The 22,166-nt window shown below is 43.5% G+C and overlaps 2 protein-coding genes across 4 annotated transcripts; one reads left to right on the top strand and one right to left on the bottom strand.

Moving 5' to 3' along the window:
• The first annotated feature begins 11,283 nt into the window (after positions 1 to 11,283).
• LOC132469673 (uncharacterized) lies at positions 11,284 to 13,016 on the top strand. Of its 2 annotated transcripts, XM_060067667.1 has the most exons (3): positions 11,284 to 11,522; positions 12,013 to 12,675; positions 12,793 to 13,016. In XM_060067667.1, coding segments are annotated over exons 1-3 (795 nt in total). In that variant the 5' UTR covers positions 11,284 to 11,392; the 3' UTR covers positions 12,795 to 13,016. The 2 variants fall into 2 exon arrangements, with proteins under 2 accessions (XP_059923650.1, XP_059923649.1); XM_060067666.1 differs by having other exon boundaries at positions 12,013 to 13,016.
• An 85-nt stretch (positions 13,017 to 13,101) lies between these two features.
• LOC132469674 (uncharacterized) lies at positions 13,102 to 15,300 on the bottom strand. 2 transcript variants are annotated; one of them, XM_060067668.1, is made up of 3 exons: positions 15,059 to 15,300; positions 14,463 to 14,778; positions 13,102 to 14,055 (listed from the first exon to the last, which is right to left on the bottom strand). In XM_060067668.1, exons 2-3 carry the CDS (start codon positions 14,768 to 14,770, stop codon positions 13,605 to 13,607), a joined length of 759 nt encoding a protein of 252 aa, XP_059923651.1. In that variant the 5' UTR covers positions 14,771 to 14,778; positions 15,059 to 15,300; the 3' UTR covers positions 13,102 to 13,604. The 2 variants fall into 2 exon arrangements, with proteins under 2 accessions (XP_059923651.1, XP_059923652.1); XM_060067669.1 differs by lacking the exon at positions 15,059 to 15,300 and having other exon boundaries at positions 14,463 to 14,841.
• Positions 15,301 to 22,166: the final 6,866 nt, after the last annotated feature.

A 22,166-nucleotide genomic window follows, 5' to 3' on the forward strand; every position in this document is an offset into this window, starting at 1 on the left:
AGAGATTTATAGAATATTCCCATTCACATTATGATTCTTCGTCGTAACATCCGACCAAACATCCTTTACATTCACAGAGCGAAGATTATGAAAGTCCAGGCTCAGCAAGTGCTCCATCTCGTTGCACCTGCACCCAGCGGCTCGCTTGCAAGATTTTGGCCTGAAGTTCTTCCCAGACCTACACCCATAGCCATCCAACATGCATATCTGAGAATCAGGCCTCTCTTTAATAATGACAAAAAGTTATGAGAGAAGCACACATTAACTTTTTGTTATCTCATAAGCGGCGTGGTGCCGGCTCCTTTTGACCTTTTGACCCCCGACTTCAAAAACGGCCAAGTTTCGGTGCGGAGGTCCCAGTTAGGCCCTAGAATAAGGTATTAAAATTTCAGGGCGGTAGGACCTTCCTATCTCAAAAACGGAGTGGCTTTGTCCAAATGACACTCCATTTGGGAAAACTTTTTTTCTCTAAGGGCTAGAACTCCAAATCTCGGATATGCCGTTCACAGGGCCCCGGGAAATGTGTGTAAACATTTTAGCATCCCTAGCTATCTCGAAAAGGTCGGCAAAGGGGCGTGACCTCCAACAGTACAGTAAATGTACATAAGACAGAGGTTAGTTTCTAGTCCCCATTTTTTGTGGGATGGAGGTGTACATTTGTGGGGGGGAGGGGAGGGGGGGGATGCTTGTGGACAGTAGGGGTTTACCCTAGACATAAATAGGAAGTAAAATCAGGAGAAGGAATGACCTCTCACAAATATTTATTTAATAAATTGTTTCAAATAACCCTCTCTCGTTAAATCAATGAGCTTGGTGTTTTGCTTTCAAAAATTAGTTATAGAAGAAGTCTAAACTATGGAAGTAAATCTGTGCCATCGGGTTTTGAAAATAAAAACACATTGAATTATAAGCACTGAATATATATGCATTGAAATAACCTATCTGAATTTTTTGCCTATGAATTTAACTCTTTACATTTTCAATATATCATGTTCACCTTTATTTTTCAATGTTAAAAAATTCAACGTTAAAAAATTCAACGTTCAAATATTAAACTCAAATATTTTCAACGTCCAAAAATTCAGTCCGCCAAAGTCACCATCAAAATTCAGTGTACGAAATTCAGTGTTAACATCCGGGGACCCAAGAAAGAGCAATCGATCCTAGATGCTAGATCGCGGTCAAATGAGTGTGCACTGCGCGTCGTTGGATACCTGACTCTCTCACGCGGGAAGGCAAAACAGATTTTTGCCATGTCCAACGGCAACAGCAGCAGTAATAGTGCTTCGGTGAGTACATTTTTCTATATATATATGCCATTCGTATGGGTTGTTTCTGTAAGATTCAGCAATGGACAATACTAACGGACACTTATACATAAGAAGGACGTCGAATTGAAAAATAGGGGTAGTTCGGAATTTTGGACATAGAGCCTGATTCCCAAGTTAGCCTTGGTGTTCTTTATCATTGGAGACTAGGCTAGCTAGGCTAGCCACAAGTCAACGGGCATATTTTGATGCTGGTTTATAACGTCTTTATTGAAGATTTCAGGGGTACAGTTGTAACAGTCAGGTTTATAATATGTAGCGCCACTAGGTGGCGCCTCCCTCTTCTTCACGTACAGTAAAGAAGTGCGTGCTCTTTCGCTCGGCTAGAATAAACAGCTGTATACGATCGAAGTCTCCCTTTCTAATATGAGTTATTTAGTTACTGATTTGTTGTAGGCAGGAATCCCGGACTTTCCATCTGTGTGTTAAATATAGTGCCGTGGAGACCTGGTGTGGTATGGTCAAAAGCTTATAGTATACTAAAAGTACCGTGAGGAGAATCTCGCATGTTGTCTCCTTCATGCTAACCCTGACCTACTGTACCATCGCACGTTACACAGTATGTGGATAGACCAATTGGCTCTATCAAATAATGCTCCCACTGCAGAATCACGTTATTTTACACCACTACTCACCCCATGTACATTGTTTTATAACGTATATATTGAATATTTCAGGGGTGCAGTATGTGCAATGTATGTAATGAAAAAAAATAGCACTTCAAGAAAAAACATAAATAATCAATTAAACTAAATAAATAACATCAACTACAAAAGTGTAGCAAGTATTGTTAAAACTTGTATATATTTGTGAATGGGATTATGCATGGGTTTATATATGCAATAGCTAATAATTATTCAAAATATCCAATAATACAAACATTTTATTTTGAGTTACGTTATTTCAATGCATAGATATTCAGTGCTTAGAATTCAATGGGTTTTTATTTTCAAAATCCGATGGCACAGATTTACTTCCATAAGTGATGCACAACACTGCTTAGAGGGCTCAAAATTAACACTCGCCAAACTGGGTAAAATTAAGTTATTGAGTCCACCCACCACTTTGGCTGGACACATCTTGTCCTTCAGCTGCAGAGAGCTGAGAGCAGTCAACAGTAGCCTATATAGACACATTTTGAAATAAGCCATGGAAGAACTACTCCAAAAACATTCACAACAATCTATTTAATTTATCCTAGATTGTAGAAATATGTATAGTAATTAATTGAATAGGCTGTGTTCAATGTATAAAGTTTGGTTTTAATTAATAGGAAATGTTCTAAAAATGTTTATCATTATTATGATAATTATGTGTATAGATAAACAATATACAGATATAGATATTAATATTATTGTTCTATGGGCCAATGGACCAAGATGACATGCTCAAAGGTAATTAGAGTGAAATGCAAGGGTTATGGTTATGCAAGTTCACACTGTGCTACAAAATTTATTTTTATGCTACTGAATTTTTGTGCTTGCTGGCACCAGTGCTACCACTTAAAAAAAATAAGCGAACAGCCCTGGATATGCATTTATAGTTCTTCCTTAATGTATTTACTGTTTTTATATTCTTGCTTTTAACAGGATGAGTTGGATGACACTGCACAGGTCTGGAACACACACACCATCAGGCCATCGAAAAACCTTAACGTCCCCAGCGGTCGGCCGAACGTGATGTTTGCATTACCTGAACTCTATGGGACAAGAGACTTCCTTTCCCCAATTGAAGATTATGATTTTCAACTGTGCAAAAATGAATGTATCTTTCGCCAGACCAAACCGTGTGATCCAGATCTATATGAACTATGCAACATCTTTATGGCTGAGTCCAATCTCACTCTAGCAACAGATTCATATCAGGCAGTGAATTTGTACATGCACCTCAGAGAGGCCATCAGGGCATGAGTGTAGGTCAGACGTGTTTAGTTGTGTCGAGCTTGGAAGTGGCAGGATTTTTTGGTCACATAAGTAATTCACCTTGCTGTCCTTTTCCTTTATAAGTTTCCTTTAAAGTCATAGCTCAACATCTCTAGCTTTTGGCAAATGTTATATTCCTTTAAACGATAGTTTAGAAACACAGAAATGAGGGGGGGCTTTATAGACAAAGCCTGTAAAAAGTAAATCAAATGTGTATCAATTTCAGAACTTTACTTTAACAAATGTATCACTTTTTTCAGTTAGAATTGTATTTAACAAAAAAGGGAACTGGCTTCAGTAACTAAATGTGAATACTTATTCTGAGACTTTCATGATAGAATATCATTGGATTTCAAATGATGGGACCAAAAAAATGTATGTATCTATCAAACTCTGAACTTCTGATGGCCAATCAGTACAAATATTGACATGTTACCGACAGAAAAGCATTTTGAAATTATCTGCATTTACAACCTGTCGTTTCAAATACTGAGAGAACGACAACACACGCTATTCATGTTTTTGTTGAGAATGGAAGATTTTTTATTACTGTAACTATATTGCTATCCCGTATGTGGAACTCTGAATAAACAAAAAATTGCCAAACAAGTTTAGTGCTGTTTCCTGATTTTTTTCTCCATATTTTTCACTGGCCACATGAGCTAGATGAAAAACGTAATGAATTAATAATTGTACTTGTTCAAGAACAATTGACTTAATTATTCTTGTAATCAAACTAGTATTACTTTTCATACCATGACAAGTTCCTGCAGTCTTCTTAATGTCACATGATGTTGCTGTGGTGTCAAGACAGCTGATTGTATACAGCAGGGGGTGCGGTCGTCCTGCCGGTTCAAGTAGGATAACCTGAAACCTGTATAAAATCAGCTGTCTTGACACCACAGCAACATCATGTGACATTTAGAAGAAGACTGCAGGAACATTTACAATCAAAACATGTCAGGGTATGAAAAGTAATACTAGTTGTATTATTATGTACACTATATTATTATCTACACTAGTAGTTAGTTTCGTCGTCTGAGACGTCTCGCCCTTCGTGACACTCCTCTGGGATCGAGCTCTTTCAACAACAACCGCACATCCTCTTTCCTCACACGCAGTCGATGCTCCCTGCATTTAGCGTACATCCATCGGTATCCGTGAAGCTGTCCAGAGTAGGCTACTGCAGTTGGTCGCTAATAAAATCCACCAGGACCGACAGGTCAGAGTAGCCTACGCCTTGCGGCGAGAGTGTCCCCTATCTCACAGTATCCTCTTCAGATGTCTCTCACTTATGTGGAAGGCGTGCCTACTGGCAAGTATTGATTTGATGTCCGAATATTTGAGGCCAAGCTCAAAATAAACATTGATAAATCCCCCAAACTCCATCGTTGTGGTTGTTAGTTTTTTCCTCTGACCCGAATGACGCGACCACTCGTTTGACCGCGATCTAGCATCTAGGATCGATTGCTCTTTCTTGGGTCCCCGGATGTTAACACTGAATTTCGTACATTGAATTTTGATAGTGACTTTGGCGGACTGAATTTTTGGACACTGAAAATATTTGAGTTCAATATTTTAACGTTGAATTTTTTAACGTTGAATTTTTTAACATTGAAAAATGAAGGTGAATATGATATATTGAAAATGTAAAGAGTTAAATTCAGAGGCAAAAAATTCAGATCGGTTATTTCAATGCATAAATATTCAGTGCTTATAATTCAATGTGTTTTTATTTTCAAAACCCGATGGCACAGATTTACTTCCATACTAAACTGCAGAAAATAAACACATCCAAGCTGCCTTTTAAGGATACCTTGGAATATCTGTCTATTTTTCAACCATCGGACCCTAGTTTACGACAAAAACAACCCAATGACGGCAGCTCCTTTGCCGCGTGGTTTTTAGAGCCACGAGTATTAGAGGGGGCGGTCGATAGCAACCACCATAGCAACCATGACGGTCAAGTGACTGGATTCAGCCCCGTTGAAAAAAATAGAATACCTCCCTACACACTCAGTAGTAGATTAATGATATTTAAATTATTATGACCATGAAGTCTTTATTTGCATGGGTTTACATTTCGTTGTGTAGCATGGAAAAATCTGAGAAACACTCCCATTCAGAATGCATTGGTTTACACTTCGTTCTTTGGAGCACGGTTATTTTTATTTATTTATTTATTTTCCGTTTTTGAGGAGTTGAGGATTTTTCTGCAATAATCCAAAATCCAATGGAAAACCCGTTGGCTTTTTGTCAAGGGAACCGAGGGCGACGCTCACTTCCGGGTTTGCCAACATGCGTCATCCCTCTCCACCACTCTATACTGTAAAAACACATGTTCAAGTTGAATGATGATGCATGAATTTATTCTTTATTCTGCCATAGTAACACGGTAAATAAATGGCAAAAATAGGCTGAGAACGAATTCGTATTTACGATATTGTAGCGACCCTGGGACAGTTAAATAGTTTGTGTGTTATGTGTTGCATTGTATTTCGTTGTCCGTTACGCCAGTTGTTCTGTGTGCATGTATTGTAATGTTCTTCTTGTCAATCAGTGTGGGGGCGAATCATTAGGTCAGCTGGGGGAGGGCCTTGGAAGAACACGAGGGTGGGGGCCTGCACGTGAGTGAGACCGTGTTGGGGGTTGCCGGGGTAACCGGGGTTTGTTTTGGGTGGGATTTCTGCCGTTGGTTACGGGTTTCAGTGACCTGGTTTTGGTTCATTAAAAGTTCCTTCAATTACTAATGACTCGACATCGTTATGTCACCGGCGAGGTCATTACAATATGTTCAATAAAACGTAATCACGGACAAAATACGTTTTTTAGACAAACGTAATTGAGAATGCCGAATAGTTCTCTGGGAACGTAATTTTGATGAGAAAGGGTTGCTCTGTCAGTTGTCAAAAAAAGCACACGGACGTGGCCTCTATAGCAACGACCTCAGCTACCCAACACTGATCAAAAAAACGATTTTTCTATTTCATGTAGGCTACGCGTCTAGGCTTCGCCTTATGGGCTTGTCCCGTGCGCGCTATGCACCTATCAGCGTGGGCAACGCCCACATTTCCCACGGTATCGTGTCTATATAACGCGGTGTATACCGTCGCTCATCCTCCCTTTTCTTTCAGCACTTGTGCTTATCAGCGAGAAATTGAGAACTACTATTAAGAAGATGAGAACTTCAACACGGATCACCCAAGCCGGTGGCAGCGGCTCGGGCGAGGCCGCGGACAAACGGCCCTTTTCAGGGCCACCTGAGAGCGCTCCTGGAGATAGGTCCTTTTCAGGACTCCTATGCGACTCCTGTCCCGCCTCCCTGGCACCGGGTGACGGGCACCCCGTCTCCTGTGTCGCCTGCCGGGAGCTGCCTGAAGAGGGGATCCTCTCCAGGCATCTCTTCTTTTCCCCTGCGGTGGAACTGGCTGACGCCATCGACCTGTTCAGGGCCGGCCCTGACGTCGACGATGGCATCATCGACGCCTCCCTGGACAACGTCTTCGGCGACTCGGCGTCCGGTTTTTCCCGCTCTCGGGTTACAACCGCCACGTCATACAACACGAGGGTCCGCGCCGGATGACCGATCTCTTCCGGGAGATCATGGGTGAGGCGGCGGCCATCAAAGGGATTCCCATGCCGGCCCCGCCTCTCGCCCCCGTATCTGACGATATGCAGGGCGAGTGCTTTCGCACCCCATCTTTTTCCCGGCGGGTTACCCAGTGCCCCTTGTTCCCGCCTTTGCAGCACTTGTTCATTGCTGCAGGTGAGGACCCTTCGACCCTGAAGGCTCCGGTAAGATCCTACACGGATTTCACCAACGTGGAGGGGTGGGCCAATACTCAGGCGAGGGGGATCCCTTTCATGGGAAGCCCCCCTTGGTTCACACGCAGTGTGGAGGCGGTAAGGGCAGAGGAATACGGGTTATTCCTGGACGGTCTTCCTCAGCTGTCGGCTCGCCCTCTCTCCGACCGCTATGCGTGTTGGCAAGAGCGGTGCGTTCTGCCATCGTGGTTGGACACCACGTTGAGATGGGGCCATCCCATACAGTTCAAGCGTCGTCCCCCACCCTTTATGGGGTTAGTGGAGACCACGCTACGGGACCCGGCTGCGAGCACGGCTCTAGCAGCAGAAGTGGCACGTCTCTTGGTAAAGGGGGCCATCACTGTCGTTCCCCCCTACGAGTCTCACCTAGGGTTTTATTCCCGCTACTTCCTGGTTTCCAAGAAGTCAGGGGAAAAGAGACCTATTCTGGATCTTCGCGTGTTCAACAGATTCGTTGCCACGAGGAAGTTCAGAATGCTCACTGTCGGAGCGTTGTTCCAGTGTGTGAGAGAGGGTGATTGGTTCACATCGCTGGATCTCAAGGATGCTTACTTCCACGTCCCTGTTCGGCAGGCGCACAGGAAGTTTCTCCGCTTTGCCTTTATGGGGATGGCGTACGAGTACCAGTGTCTGCCGTTCGGCTATTCACTGGCTCCGCGAACCTTCTCGAAGTGTGTGGAGACGGCGTTGGAACCGCTCAGGCGTCAGGGAAAGAGGATTCTCTTCTACCTAGACGATCTGCTTATTCTGAGCAACTCAGAAGAGACCGCGAGAAGGGACACCATGTTGGTGATAAACCATCTCTCCTTCCTGGGTTTTGCCATCAACTGGGAGAAGAGCTCCCCGCTCCCCAGCCGGCTACGTCTACTTGGGGCTTTGCCTAGACTCAGCCACCATGACTGCGATGCTTTCGCCTCCTCGGCGAGACGCCATCCTGTCGGCGCTCTCCCGTTTTCACGTTCGCAGAAACGTGACCGCACTGTCCACCATGCGCCTGTTAGGGCTGATGGCAGCTGCCCACCCCGTGGTCCCCCTGGGTCTGCTTTTTATGCGCAGACTCCAGCGGTGGTTTGCTCGCCAACGGTTGGACCCCAGGCGACACAAGCTCAGGGTGCTCCTCGTTCCCCGTTCGGTGTCGCCAGACCTGGAATATTGGAAAGGACCCTCCGCCCTTCTCAGGGGTGTTCCCCTGGGCAGGGTGGCGTCATACGTAGTGGTCTTCACGGACGCCTCGTTGACGGGTTGGGGAGGAACGTGCCTCTCTCACTCGGTCGGAGACGAGTGGCGCACGCCCCCCACAGCACACATAAATGTGTTGGAGCTCGACGCTGTGAAGAAAGTGCTGTTGCATTTCTTTCGCCTCATTCTAGTGAGGCGGAGGCGGAGTTGCATCTCCTGTGCCCGGTTCGGGCGTTTGCTATGTACGTGAATCGCTCGGCCGCGTTCCGCTCCACACAACAGTTGTTTGTGTGTTATAGCGACGCTAGCAGGGGCCGCGCTCTCTCTAAGCAGCGGTTTTCTCGCTGGGTATGTGAGGGTGTTTGCCTAGCCTACTCTCGGCAGGGCTTGGCGCCACCGTTGGGCGTTAAAGCTCACTCCACACGGAGCGTGGCCGCTTCAACGGCTCTACTCAAGGGCGTTTCGGTGGAAGACATCTGCGCGGCTGCGTCTTGGTCTTCCCCCGGCCCCTTTGTCAGTTTTTACATGTTAGACATGTCCAGGGGCTCACTCTGCAACTCTGTGCTGGAGTCCGGGACCCCTTTTACGGCTTAAGAATATAGACATGTTCTTTAAAGCGGCGTGGTTGGATTTCCTCTCGCCGGCTGGCGAGTTGGACTTGATTACCAGTCTTACTCTCCCACCTTTTTTCAAATGAAAAACAGGCTAGGGGGTTTTCTATTGGCTCGCCAATTGTCTGGTGGTTTTGTTTACCAGTGTGGCACTCCCGCCGTTTTCTTCAAATAAGAAACGGCCGAGAGAGTCCCATTATTGGAGAGCCGGATTCCGTAGCTCCGCCCCCGGTGGTAGCGGACCTAATGGAAACCGTGTTGCTCTGGTTTTTCTTTTCCTTTTCATGGGTTCCATGAAGCACGGATTAGAGCCGGAGTCTTTACAGACTCACTTTTTTCTCCCTTGATCATTGCCTTGCTTGATCTAGGAGGAATTCGTTTTTTATTAAGCTGTTGTGTTTTACACTTCCTTGGCTTTTTGAGTCTTAATGTGCTCTGGTGACCTAGGTCGTTTTGACTGGGGTCCAGCAGGAGTAAATTGATCGGGCTCCGCTCGCAGCTTCACCTTAGCCCATAAGGCGAAGCCTAGACGGCGTAGCCTACATGAAATAGAACGATAGTTATGTTATTATAACTCTAGTTCTATGATTGTAGGCGTAGCCGTCTAGTTTCCCACCTGCTGTACCCTCCAAATGCTGAAAGAAAAGCGTGGAGGATGAGCGACGGTATACACTGCGTTATATAGACATGATACCGTGGGAAATGTGGGCGTTGCCCACGCTGATAGGTGCATAGTTAGAATTTTCAGCGCGAGCGCGCGCACGGGACAAGCCCATAAGGCGAAGCCTAAACGGCTACGCCTACAATCATAGAACTAGAGTTATAATAACATAACTATCGTTTCTCTCAATCAAAACACAAAACACGACAACTGATGCCCACAAACTTAACCCATACATGTTTTGTAATTAACAAGGACACGTTGGTGTAGTTGTGTTGAGGAATGTCACAAATTTCACTGTAACTTCGCCGTTAATGTGCAGCAACCGGGTCTTCCGTTAGCCAATGGGATGAATGCTCATAGCTTCATATATTGCCGTGGAGGGATTACATTGCAATGAGTGGAAAACCCCCTGCTTCGAAAAAAGAAGCACATGGTCCTCCGTTAGGGGCGTTGCTAGACCTAGAGTTTTACTGGGGCACAGGCCCCCAACTGCCAACACTTTTTTTTTTACGTGTGCACAATATGAAATAGATGGATACAGAAGGGTATGTACGAGCGTCAAAATCATTGTCACTGTCATACTGTAGGCTATATTAAAGCACTGGTAAAGGTAAAGATGCAAAGATGGATTCATGAGTACCGTACAATGATATTTATTTAAACACATACACATCTCAAAGATTTACAAATAAGGTAACTGACAAATAAACAAAAAGTCTCTTTATGACCTTCACCTCTTTATCAGGAGAAGTCTACACATCTATATTTATTTAGAAGCTGTGTGGAAACAGCATAATTTTGCCAGAACGACATGTACTAAAAAGACAAGAAACAAGGTTTAAAACTAATAGAATTTCAGACTTAAGGTGAGGTGGCTCATTACCACCAATCAACCTGGAAAATGTTATAGAACCATCAAAGCTCTTAAATTAAACTAAATAAGGCCATACACTACTGCATAGAGCCTTTTCAAATGATAATTTTTTCACTATTAAGCTGTATCGCCGCGCCTTCATGGTGGCAAAGCGGTCAATAACTTGGCTTTGACTCACTTTGCATAGTTGCTCCTTTTCAATGGACAAAAGAGAAAGTTGGTGAAGCCTTCCTTGCCCCATGGTTGACCTAAGCCAGGTGTGGAGCCTTCTCGACACACTGAAAGATCGCTCACAACTACAACTGTTTACAGGAATTGTGAGTGCAATCTGAATTATCTGTGTCAGTGTTGGGAACATTGTTGGATCCAGTATGTTAAAAACACCCTGTATATCCATAATTTCCTTTTTTGTGTTACAGAATTTTTTGTCCACTAAAACTTCCACAAGTTTTGAAGACAGACAATTTTTCATTCATTATTAATTTTCCGCGTGTTTACCTGCACGCATGGTGTGTGTGTGTGTGTGTGTGTGTGTGTGTGTGTGTGTGTGTGTGTGTGTGTGTGTGTGTGTGTGTGTGTGTGTGTGTGTGCTATAAAACTACAGGCAACAGACGCTCAGTATTGAAAAACTGGTGCTAATTATGTGGGCAACATTCTCTAACAGCAATCAAGTCGTCATTGTTTGTGTCAAACAAGTTGTGAATTTGTTGTAACGTTAAAACAGGAGATGACTTACTCTGTGCTGTTTCCTATGGAAAGCCAAGAAGGCCACAATCCGGCCCTAGAATGGCGGGGTAAAAGTGCAAAACCGCACGGAATCCGTACGGTTTGGCAAGAATTCCGTACGGTTTTGAATGACTAATAGCCGTGGCTATTACGCCTCGTTTCCACATACGTATGTTTTTCGTATCCGTACTTCCGTAAATTTACGGAAGGGGTCGCTAGTGCTTTACGTACGGACATGAATTTATTTACGGACAGCCAAAAAGATGGGGGAACGCATGATAATGGCCGTTTTTCGGAGACCGGTACTGTGGAATATGAGGATCGACATCTACCGCGATAAGAACAAAACCAACCAGGCTTGGAAGGAGATCGGTGAGGAGTTTGGCCTGCCAGGTAATTACATGTTTTGTGAAATATATTTAATTAAAAAGAGCGGGTTACCGTTGATAGCATGGTTGACCAATTCATGTTAGCTAACTAGTTTTAAGCTAATAATGCCGAATCAATACAGCCGTATTGTTCATAAATTGGTTATTATGACAGGTAGGCTATTTTACCCCTTGCATAGTGTTATAAATATCCCAATTTACTCAAGCATAACACAATAGGGTAGGCCAGATTACTTTGAAATGTTTAATGTTGAAAAGTAAACTTTTTTTATTGTCTTCCCAATAATATGGAATATGTTGCTATACCCAAACCTGATACTGTAGTATACTGTACTGTAGTACAGAGGTTTTCTTTTAGACCAAGCATAAATTGAATGAAGTAATATAAAATCATAGGATCATTAATGTTTATTGTAATGTAGAGTTATCTGAAAATTGCAGTTATTATTTGAAATGGCAACAACTTAATATCTATTTCCCTTGTGCGCTCACAGAAAAAGACTGTAAAAAAAGGTGGCGCGACCTGAGGGATCGATATGTGAGGGAAAGGAGGGAGGCATCAGAAACCACAGCCAGTGGCAGCGCTGCCAGCAACAGGAGGCCCTGGTGCCATGCTGGACTGATGGCCTTTATAGACCCCTTCGTGGCATCCAGGATGACGACCAGCAACATGCCAGAGAGTTGTGGGAATGGTGTGGATGAGAGTGTGAATGAGAGTGAGATTGAGAGTGTGCATGAGAGTGAACGGGAGGCCTTCTTGGCAGCTACCAACTCCAGCATGGAAGATTTTGTGAATGTGAATGTGACTGAGAATGTGATGAATGAGACTGTGGCGAATGAGAGTGTGGAGAATGAGAGTGTGGTGAATGAGAGAGTGAATGTGCAAGTGAATGCAGGTCGGGCGGCAGGTTCTGCTGTTGCTCCGGGCAGGAAGAGGAGGGCTGGAAGGGCAGAGGCACCCATGCCAGCCTTTGAGCGTAACCTGATGCTCGCCCTGGAGAGAACAGCTGGCCCCAGTGTCCCTACTAGTCCGGTCGTGGATGAGGACCACCATTTCTTGCTCAGCCTCCTGCCATCACTGCGGCGGCTGGAGCTTAGCAAGAAGGCATTCTTGAAGCTACAGATACATCGCCTGATGTATGAGGCAGAGTTTCAATGTAAGTGGGCAATGGTTACAATATACCTGTTAATTGTTATTGCAAATATTTCCCTGACTTGATCGACCTGTCGCTATAACCTGGCTGTTCTGTCTTTTTGTCATTTGGCTTTTTCAGAACAAACTCCTGTGACCTGGTGACTCCTGTTCTTTTAATTTAAAATGTTACAGTTCTATTTTTTTAAATTAAATAAAATCACTTGATTGTTTATAAAAAAGATTGTTTATGATTTGGTTCTTTTCACTTTAAAGCAAATAAGATAATGTTACAAGTACTCATAGAGCAAATTATCTGACAAGATTATATGACAAACCACAAATAATTTACTTTATCAGCCTGAAAAAAATATCCTATCATAACCTATGCAAATATTTATTCATAACACAGTGAAGATGCGTGTTCAGAAAAGTATACTGTACAAATTCATATGGGTTTAAGGGACGGGAAGTTTGCTCTTTATTGATGTGAGTGGCCCTGAAAAGGGCCTTTTTTTATGAAGATGATGGTATCAAACTACATTATTCTGCCATGAAACCTCGCCAGCAGCGCTGTTGAAGTAGGTCATGAACCTCTCCCTCTCCTGCATCACTTCCTTGGTGGAGTTGTTGGTTCCAAGACGCCTGCCTCTTTCCAAGGGGACTGCTTCGTCACTTGATGGAGGTTTGGCCTCTGTTGACCTCAGCAGGTTGTGGAGGATGCAGGTTGCCTTTACACAGGCTTCCACATGCTCAGGATTTTGCCCCATCACTCGGTAGTACATGTGGAACCTGGATGCAAGGATCCCAAAGGCACACTCGACCACCAGACGAGCCCGAGACAGACGGTAGTTAAACAACCGCTTCTGCCTTGTCAGGTTGTTTCCAGGGTAGGGCCTCATGATGTGCTTCTGCAGAGGGAAGGCCTCGTCCCCCACAAACACGTGTGGCATCTCACCAAGGAAGGCTTCTGTCAGCTGGGATGTGGAGTGTGCCTGCTTGAAGGGCTTTTCCGAAGGCAGATGCTCTCAGGGTACCGCCATCACTCCCTTTCCCATAGGCACCGACGTCCACCATCCGGAAACAGTAGTTTGCATCCACTACTGCCAGCAACACAATCGAGAAGGTCCCCTTATAATTGTGGTACATGGAACCTGAGCAGGGTGGAGCCCGGATCGTGACGTGTTTCCCATCTATCGCACCAATGCAGTTGGGAAAGTCCCACTCCTTCTCGAACTCCTCTGCGATGGCTCTCCATTCCTCCTCTTTTGGCATCTGCATGTGAGTGCTCACAAAGCCATCCCAGATGGCATTTGCGACCTCTGGCACGATGCGTGAGATTGTGGAAACACCAACCCGAAAGCTGTACCCCAAGGACTTGTAGGAGTCCCCTGTTGCCAGGTATCTAAAATCAGAAAGACAAAAATAATGTTACATTACAGGTAATTTACTATTAAGGGCTGCAGCGATTTTGATTACAATGTAATCAATGCTTAGACATGCCACACACATCTTGCTCTTACAAAGCTGTAAATTGTGCTGTTTTCTGTATATATCACCAAATACTAATGTCAACATCTGATGGCATTACTGTTGTGTGTGTGTGTGTGTGTGTGTGTGTGTGTGTGTGTGTGTGTGTGTGTGTGTGTGTGTGTGTGTGTGTGTGTAGGCTATTAGTGTGTGTGTGTGTGTGTGTGTGTGTGTGTGTGTGTAGCCTATATCTCTTTAATAAAATAATATAAAGTATTTCGAACATAAAACATGCAAGCAGGATTATAGTTATTATAATTATAGTCCTATCAATAAGCTTACCTCAAACAGATTGCCAGGCGCTCCGCAGGGGAGATCGCCTGGCGGTAGGTGGTATCCTGCCGAGCGATTTTTGGACCCACGACGGACAGAACAGAATCGAACATCAGCTTGGGCAGTCGGAAGAAGTTTTTAAAAGCATCTCCATCCCCGAGTCGCAGCTCCTGGACCAGCCGGTGATAAGCGCCAAACTCCAAGCGCTTGGCCAAAAACTGCCTTGTCCAGCATGATGCCCTGCGTCTCTGCCATCTCTGGCGATTGCGCCAATATAGATAAGCGATGGCGAGCACTCTCACTCGTGTTGGTGTCATCGCAAAGTCTATTTAACAAAAATAAAAATGAGCGCTAAAATTATTGAGGGAAATCACAGCAGTAGACTATAATTATATAATAATAAATTAGGCCTATACAAATAATACAATCAACATACAATCAAATCCGACTGTATTTTATATTAAACTCATACAAACGAATGATCAAACAGATATCTGACCGTTATTTATGTAAAACATATGATATATTAAACTGATCTGTAACCATTATAACCATTTCATATCAAAATGATGAAGTATAGAGGATCTGAAAACAGAAATACTCACAATTTGTCTTCCAAACTCAAAAGCAAGCGAGCTAGCAAAACTTTCATCCGGTATCTCCGTAAAACGACGGCGAAAGTTAAATTTTTTGAACGTATATTACGGACATACCGGACAGAAATTTTACGGAGGGGAGGAGTCTCGGAGGAAAAACTGACATTTCGGAGAATCACATTGGAATGAATGGACTTTCGGTCGGAGACGGTTGGATCGCATACGAGAATGTACGTATGTGGAAACGAGGCGTTAAGATAAACAATATATTACATTGACACAGACTAGTGCTTGAGCCCCCGGTACGCCACGTGCCCCCGGTACGCCACGTGCCCCCGCTACGCAACGTGGTCCCGCTACGCCACAGGCCCCCGCTAAGCCACAGGCCCCCGCTATAAAACAATTTTCTATTAGGCTATCATCATTACCGTAACATTCCTACATTTTACATTACAAATACGACATAAAGACGCTCTCAGGCGCAAACGTAGCCCCCGCTACGCCACAGGCCCCCACTACGCCAGTTGATCCAGTAACTTTACTTCGATTACTAAATTCAAGCATTATACTTCGATAAAAGCAACTCTTTCTATTAGGCTATCATCATTACCGTAACATTCCAACAGACTATAGCCAAAATTAGCTGACGTTACAAAGAGTATTTCGGAATCATTTCACTACCGTTTTGGAACTGACTTACCTCCAACGAAAAGCAATTTGGCTGCAATAGGCTTCGCCTCTTGTTGTCGCCGTTGTGTAGGCCAAATTACCTCTATCCAGCCCTGCTCCGACTCGAGGTCTTCCCTGCAGTTAACCGTTATTTTTTTATTTCTGTATGCATCACGTATGACGGATGTATTTTCTGCTCTAACGGAGCCGTCTTGGAAATAAAACAAACCAAACATTGTCATTGTTAGACCCGGAGATATTAGGTGCTCACTGCTCAATTTCAAATAGAACACTAACCGTCCGCGCCAAGTGTATTTGAGTAAACCACCGATTGGCGCGCTAAATACATTCTACATTCTCATTGGACGTCGATTTGCAGCCGCACACTGATTGGATGGCCGTTATAAACTTGCTATTTTCAAATTTTGGTTCTAGCCTTGGATTTTCTTTAATAGTTAGTCGTTGGAGCTAGTAAAAGTAGCCATTTCAGTATTATTTATCTGTAATTTTTTGATAAATTCAACACTTTGGTTGTGATGATGTATGAAATAACCCATTCCATCAACTTACAAGTGGAATTTATGGAAATATACTTAAATAAACTTCTAATAAAGTGAAATTAAAGTACACAAAAAATGAAGCATTTTAATAGTGTATTACTAATTGTACTTTTCAGAATCACACTGAATGACAACTATAAGTTTTTGCAATTTAGCATACTTTTTCTAAGTACACTGAAATACAGCTTAAAATTAACTTGCATTAAAGTGAACTGTAAGGAAGTATACTTAAATACACTACTAATAAAGGGAAATTTAAGTATACTTTAATAAAGCATTTTAATAGTGTATTACAAAGGACTTGAAACGAAGTGTACTTTTCAGAAGTACACTAAAATACCACTTTAAGTATGTGCAACTTAGTATACTTTTTCTAAGTACACTGAAATACAGCTTAAAATGTATTTGCATTAAAGTGCACTTTATGGAAGTACACTTAAATACACTTCTAATGAAGTGAAATTAAATTACACTTTAAAAAAGTATTTTAATAGTGAATTCCAAAATACTTGAAAATGAGTGTACTTTTCAGAAGTACACTTAGGTACAAATTACAATACACTTACAATAAAGTACACTTTTTTATAAGTACACTAAATTACCACTATAAGTATTTGCAATTTAGTATACTTTTTCTAAGTACACTTAGGTACAATTTAAATAAACTTAAAATAAAGTATACTTTTTAAAAGTACAAAGCAATACCACTTTAAGTATTGCAGAATTAGTATACTTATTTTTAAGTACGTTAAAGTTTAATTTAATGACATCTATTGCGAAGTACACTTTTTTAAAAGTATACTTTAAATTAAGCACAAAAAGTAAAAGTATACTTAGACTAACTTTTGTATAATTGAATTATACTTGTAATACACTAAAGTATACTACTTTTTCACCTGGGTTCCGTAAAAAACATTCAACAGAGCATGCATTAATCGAGCTGTCTAACATAATTTCATGGACAATAGTAAGTTTGCCATTGGGATCTTTTTAGACCTAAGCAAAGCATTCGATACCGTTAACCACAGTATTCTGATTTCCAAATTAAATAGATATGGAGTGGAGGATATTGCCCTGAACTGGTTTAAAAATTATCTAACTAACAGACAACAATATGTGTCGCTTAATGGCTGTTCTTCTACCAAGTCCAGAATCATAGGGGTGCCACAGGGTTCAATACTGGGCCATTTATTATTTTGGATTTATATAAACAATTTAGCCATGTCGTGTAAACATCTTTTTCCTGTTATAATTAACACTTAACGTGAAGAAATGTAACTTTGTGATCTTTTGCAACACAAACAAGTCTTACCCCAAAGAACAAGCAAAAGTACTCATTAAAGGACAATTCCGGTATTTTGATCATTGAGCCCCCTTTCTGGTTTGTTTAGGATGAAATAGAGTGGGTGACACCGAAATTTGAACGATTAGTCCTTTCTCGGGTATTTGGCTCATTTTGAATCGCTCCTGCCTGCTTCACAATGGTTGTCTGTGTGCATACACAAACCTGTCAACCCAGCAACCCTAAACGTTCGTTTTCAAAAATGTGCAAGTAACCGAGTGGTTAGGGGCATTCGTGAAGTAAAAAAAAAAAATATCGGCGCAATATATGGTTTCTGTCGTGTTTTATTGCACATTTATCGCAAGTTGGTTTCAGTTGGAAGACTCATTACTGCACGTTGATATTACTCCGCCGAACCGGAAAGGTGGGCTGTTTACGTTGGTTTGAAGTCTTGTACCGTGAGCACCTCGGATTAGGGAAAATCACATAGAAAATCACTGAAAATGGATTATGAAAGGTGGCTTCTGGAGGACGCACTCGATTTTGAGTTTGACGGCAGAGGATATCGTTTTGAACCAGAATTCCCCCAAGAGGAGCTACGTGAGATGGAGGCTAGGGCTACGGAGGCGCCTGAAGCTCCGGCTGAAGCGGTCCCCAGGATCACGGGAAATTGGTGGTGTGCCTGTGGGAAGTGCAGGCAGATGCCGACGGAAGTCGAAAGTAGGTGCTGCACGGAGTGGGACCTTGTGCGAAAGTTTATATGCGGTTGTGAGGTATCTGAAAAAACAGTTCCAATTAGCAACTAACACGGATGGAAACCATATATTGCGCAGATTATTTTTTTTTTAAACCTCACGAATGCCACTAACCACTCGGTTACTTGCCACTCGGCAAGACAACCATTGTGAAGCAGGCAGGAGCGATTCAAAATGAGCCAAATACCCGAGAAAGGACTAATAGTTCAAATTTCGGTGTCACCCACTCTATTTCATCCTAAACAAACCAGAAAGGGGGCTCAATGATCAAAATACCGGAATTGTCCTTTAATGGATCAGAAATTATGCAAGTAAAAGCTACCAAATTTTTGGGAATTTTAGTTGATGAAACTTAACTGGTCAAATCATATAGACCTGGTTTGCAAAAGGTCCACGAAGATCATGGGCATATTAAGAAAAGTGTGGCCTCTAATTCATCCTTCTGCTCATTTAACGTTATACTATAGCTTTTTGTTTCCATATTGGAACTACTGTAATCTGGTCTGGGCAGCTTCATATCCCAACCATCTCAAGAAATGATGTATCATTCAGAAGCGATTCTTAAGATTCATCTCACATTCAAACAGATATGCTCCATCAGCACCACTTTTTATAATTTTTTCTATTTTGCCAATTCACAAATTAATCAGATATGTTTATTCATTCACGAGTTTATTTACAGAAACCAAGATCTCCCGCTTTCAGTCTTTGTTTACTCACTCATTTAACGTACATTCACATCGTACTAGACACAGCAATAATAACAACCTATCTTTACCCTTTTCCCGCACATCACATCATCAATTTAGTATGTCTTATAGAGGCCCTGCATTATGGAATGTATTACCTCCCTTACTAAAATCCATATCATCCCACTCTTCAAAAAGCAGCTTAAAAAACATCTGATCTTTTCATGAATCATCTTATCACAGATTTTTTTGTATTTTTGATTTATTTATTTACTTTGTCTCCTTATTTTCTAAAGTTTATTTTTTAGCCTTATAAATATTATTTGATTGTGATTATCGACAGGGGTGGAACTCTTGTACAAGCCCATTGGGCTTCGTTCCCTCCTTGCACCATTACTGTGAATGTATGCTAAATAAATAAACCTAAACCTAAGATAGTGAGCGACTCTGCGGTCCGGAGAGCGGCAGGGAGCTCGTTTCACCACTGAGGTCCCAAAACCGAGAAAAGTTGTGACTTTGCTGAACGGCCTTTGCTAGCTCTTAGCGATGGCGGTACCAGACGTCCAGCTGAGGTAGTGGAGAGGAGGGATCAAGCTGGGGTGTGTGGCTTGAGCAATGCTTGGAGGTAGGCAGGGGCAGTTCCAACGACTGCCTTGTATGCCAGTACCATCGTCTTAAATTTGATGCGAGCTACTACAGGGAGCCAGTGGAGGTCCCGGAAGAGGGGGGTCACATGGGAGAACTTCGGAAGGTTGAACACGAGGCGCGCTGCCGCATTCTGGATGCGCTGCAAAGGTTTAATCGCAGAGGCAGGAAGTCCAGCCAGGAGTGAGTTGCAGTAGTCGAGGCGGGAGATGATGTCATTGGACTAGAAGCTGAGCTGCTACCCTTGTGAGGAAGGGCCGGATTCTGCGGCTGTTGTAAAGTGCAAATCTGCAGGATCGGGCCACCGCAGTGATGTTTGCGGTGCAGGATAACTGATTGTCCAATACCACACCGAGGTTTCTGGCAGTTGGAGAAGGAGATACAGTGATGTTCTCAACGGTGACCAGTAAGTCCATGTGTGGACAATCTTTCCCTGGGATTAGGAGGAGCTCGGTTTTGTTGAGGTTAAGCCTCAAGTGATGGGCTTAACATTACCTTAGGTGATGTCCAGGTGCTGACGTCCGCCCGACATTCCGATATGGGTGTTGCAATCAGGGCTTTATCAGATAAGGCGAAAGAGACAAATAGACAATAGACAAATAGCTGAGTGTCGTCAGCATAGCAGTGATAGGAAAAGCTGTATGATGCAATTACAGAGCCCAGAGATCTGGTATAGAGGGAGAACAGAATAGGCCCCAGTACAGAGCCTCGAGGGACACCAGTTTCAAGCGTGCAAGGTTTGGACAAGGAACCATTCCATGTCACTTGATAGGTGCGGTTCATCAGGTAGGATGTGACCCAAGAAAGAGCAGATTCAGCGATGCCAAGTTCGGCAAGAGTGGTAAGGAGGATCTGGTGGTTCACCGTGTCAAATGCTGCGGACAGGTCGAGGAGAATGAGAACCGATGAGAGGGACGAGGCTCTGGCAGCACGGAGGGACTCAGTCACCGCGAGGAGAGCCGTCTCAGTGGAGTGTGCCTTCTTGAAGCCTGACTGGTGAGGGTCAAGCAGGTTGTTGGATGAGAGGTAGGAGGACAGTTGGTTAGCAACGGCACGTTCCAGTGTTTTAGAGAGGAATGAAAGAAGAGATACCGGTCCGTAGTTCTGGATGTCGGTGGTATTAAGAGTTGGTTTTTTGAGGAGAGGCTTTATTCTGGCAATCTTGAAAGACGCTGGAACAATGCCTGAAGTTAGAGAGGAGTTGATAAGTGAGGTGAGAAATGGCAGGATGTCGCTTGAGACATCCTGGAGGAGAGAGGAGGGGATAGCGTCAAGGGGGCAGATGGTGGCATGGTTAGATGTTATTATTCTGTTGACCTCGTCAGAGGTGAGAGGGCTAAATTGGGTAAAGACAGAGGAGGGGATGGGAGGAGGGAGGATGGAGGCAGGGATAAAAGAGGAGCTAATGTCCTTCACTTTCAGGGTAAAGCAGTTAACAAAGTCATCAGCAGTGAGGCAGGAAGGAGGTGGGGGTGAGGGAGGGTTGAGGAGGGACGAGAACAGAGAAGACAGTTTCCTGGGGTTTGAGGCGAAGAAGTTGATTTTGGTCCGGTAGAAGGCAGATTTGGTTGTTGACACACTAGTGGTGAAATCAGAAAGAAGGAAAAGATAGTGAGATAGATCATTAGGACAGTCTGATCTCTTCCATTTCCTCTCAGCTGCCCGCAACTTTGTTCTACAAGTCCGCAGAGGATCGGACAGCTAAGGAGAGGGGGGGTGAGGATCGCGCTGGTCTGGAGTGGAAGGGACAGAGGGAATCCAAGGAGGAGGAGAGGGAGGATAGCAGAGTGTCTGAAGATTCATCTGTAGATAGGTGAGAGAATCGTTCGGTAGAGGGTAGTGAAGACAGAACAGTAGAGGCAAACGTAGAGGGAGAGAGGGATTTGAGGTTACGGCGAGTGGTGACAATGTGGGGACTCGAGAGGAGGGGGGAGAGGATTTCAAGGGGAGAGAAAAATCAACAAAGTGATGGTCAGACACGGGGAACAGGGTAATGGAGAGAGCAGAGGTGCCGCAGGACCTAGTGAATATTAGGTCAAGCTGGTTCCCGGCCCTGTGTGTGGAAGGAGAAGGAGAAGACCTTTGACTTTGTTAAGTCAAAGGTGGCGAAAAAGTTGGTTAGTTCAGGTCAGCCTATAACAGCCAAGACATCAGCCTATAACAGCCAAGACCAGTACCGCGGGAAGTAGGGGTGCTGGGGGTGCTGCAGCACCCCCTGTCTGAGGCCCTGTCTTATCACAGTCACAGAAAACGATCATTTCTAAAAACTCTGGCCAAAGTGGAGATTTCTGAAAATGCCGGTTATGTGTTGTCGTGTCAACGGGGAGAAACAGGATTTTAGGTTCTGAAGCGTCACATTATGCACCAGGAAATACTTAACGTCATGTGAGCGCCCGCTGTACCGTATTGGTCCGAACATAAACACAAACCCCATTGTAAGACAACCTATATTTGTAAAAAGGATTTGAAGACCAGATCTAGTTTTTATAAATAAATAAATTGTATTCATTGAAATAA

The sequence above is a fragment of the Gadus macrocephalus genome, chromosome 12 (genome assembly GCF_031168955.1).
Source record: "Gadus macrocephalus chromosome 12, ASM3116895v1".
NCBI classification, from domain to species: domain Eukaryota; kingdom Metazoa; phylum Chordata; class Actinopteri; order Gadiformes; family Gadidae; genus Gadus; species Gadus macrocephalus.

What these genes read in the sequence shown, in the direction of transcription:
- LOC132469673 (XM_060067666.1), top strand. Translation starts at nt 11,393, where the DNA reads ATGGGGGAACGCATGATAATGGCCGTTTTTCGGAGACCGGTACTGTGG. An exon ending in TGAGGAGTTTGGCCTGCCAG is followed by an intron (nt 11,523 to 12,012) that starts GTAATTACATGT and finishes GTGCGCTCACAG; the next exon opens with AAAAAGACTGTAAAAAAAGG.
- LOC132469674 (XM_060067668.1), bottom strand. Translation starts at nt 14,770, where the DNA reads ATGACACCAACACGAGTGAGAGTGCTCGCCATCGCTTATCTATATTGG. An exon ending in CGCCTGGCAATCTGTTTGAG is followed by an intron (nt 14,056 to 14,462) that starts GTAAGCTTATTG and finishes TTCTGATTTTAG; the next exon opens with ATACCTGGCAACAGGGGACT.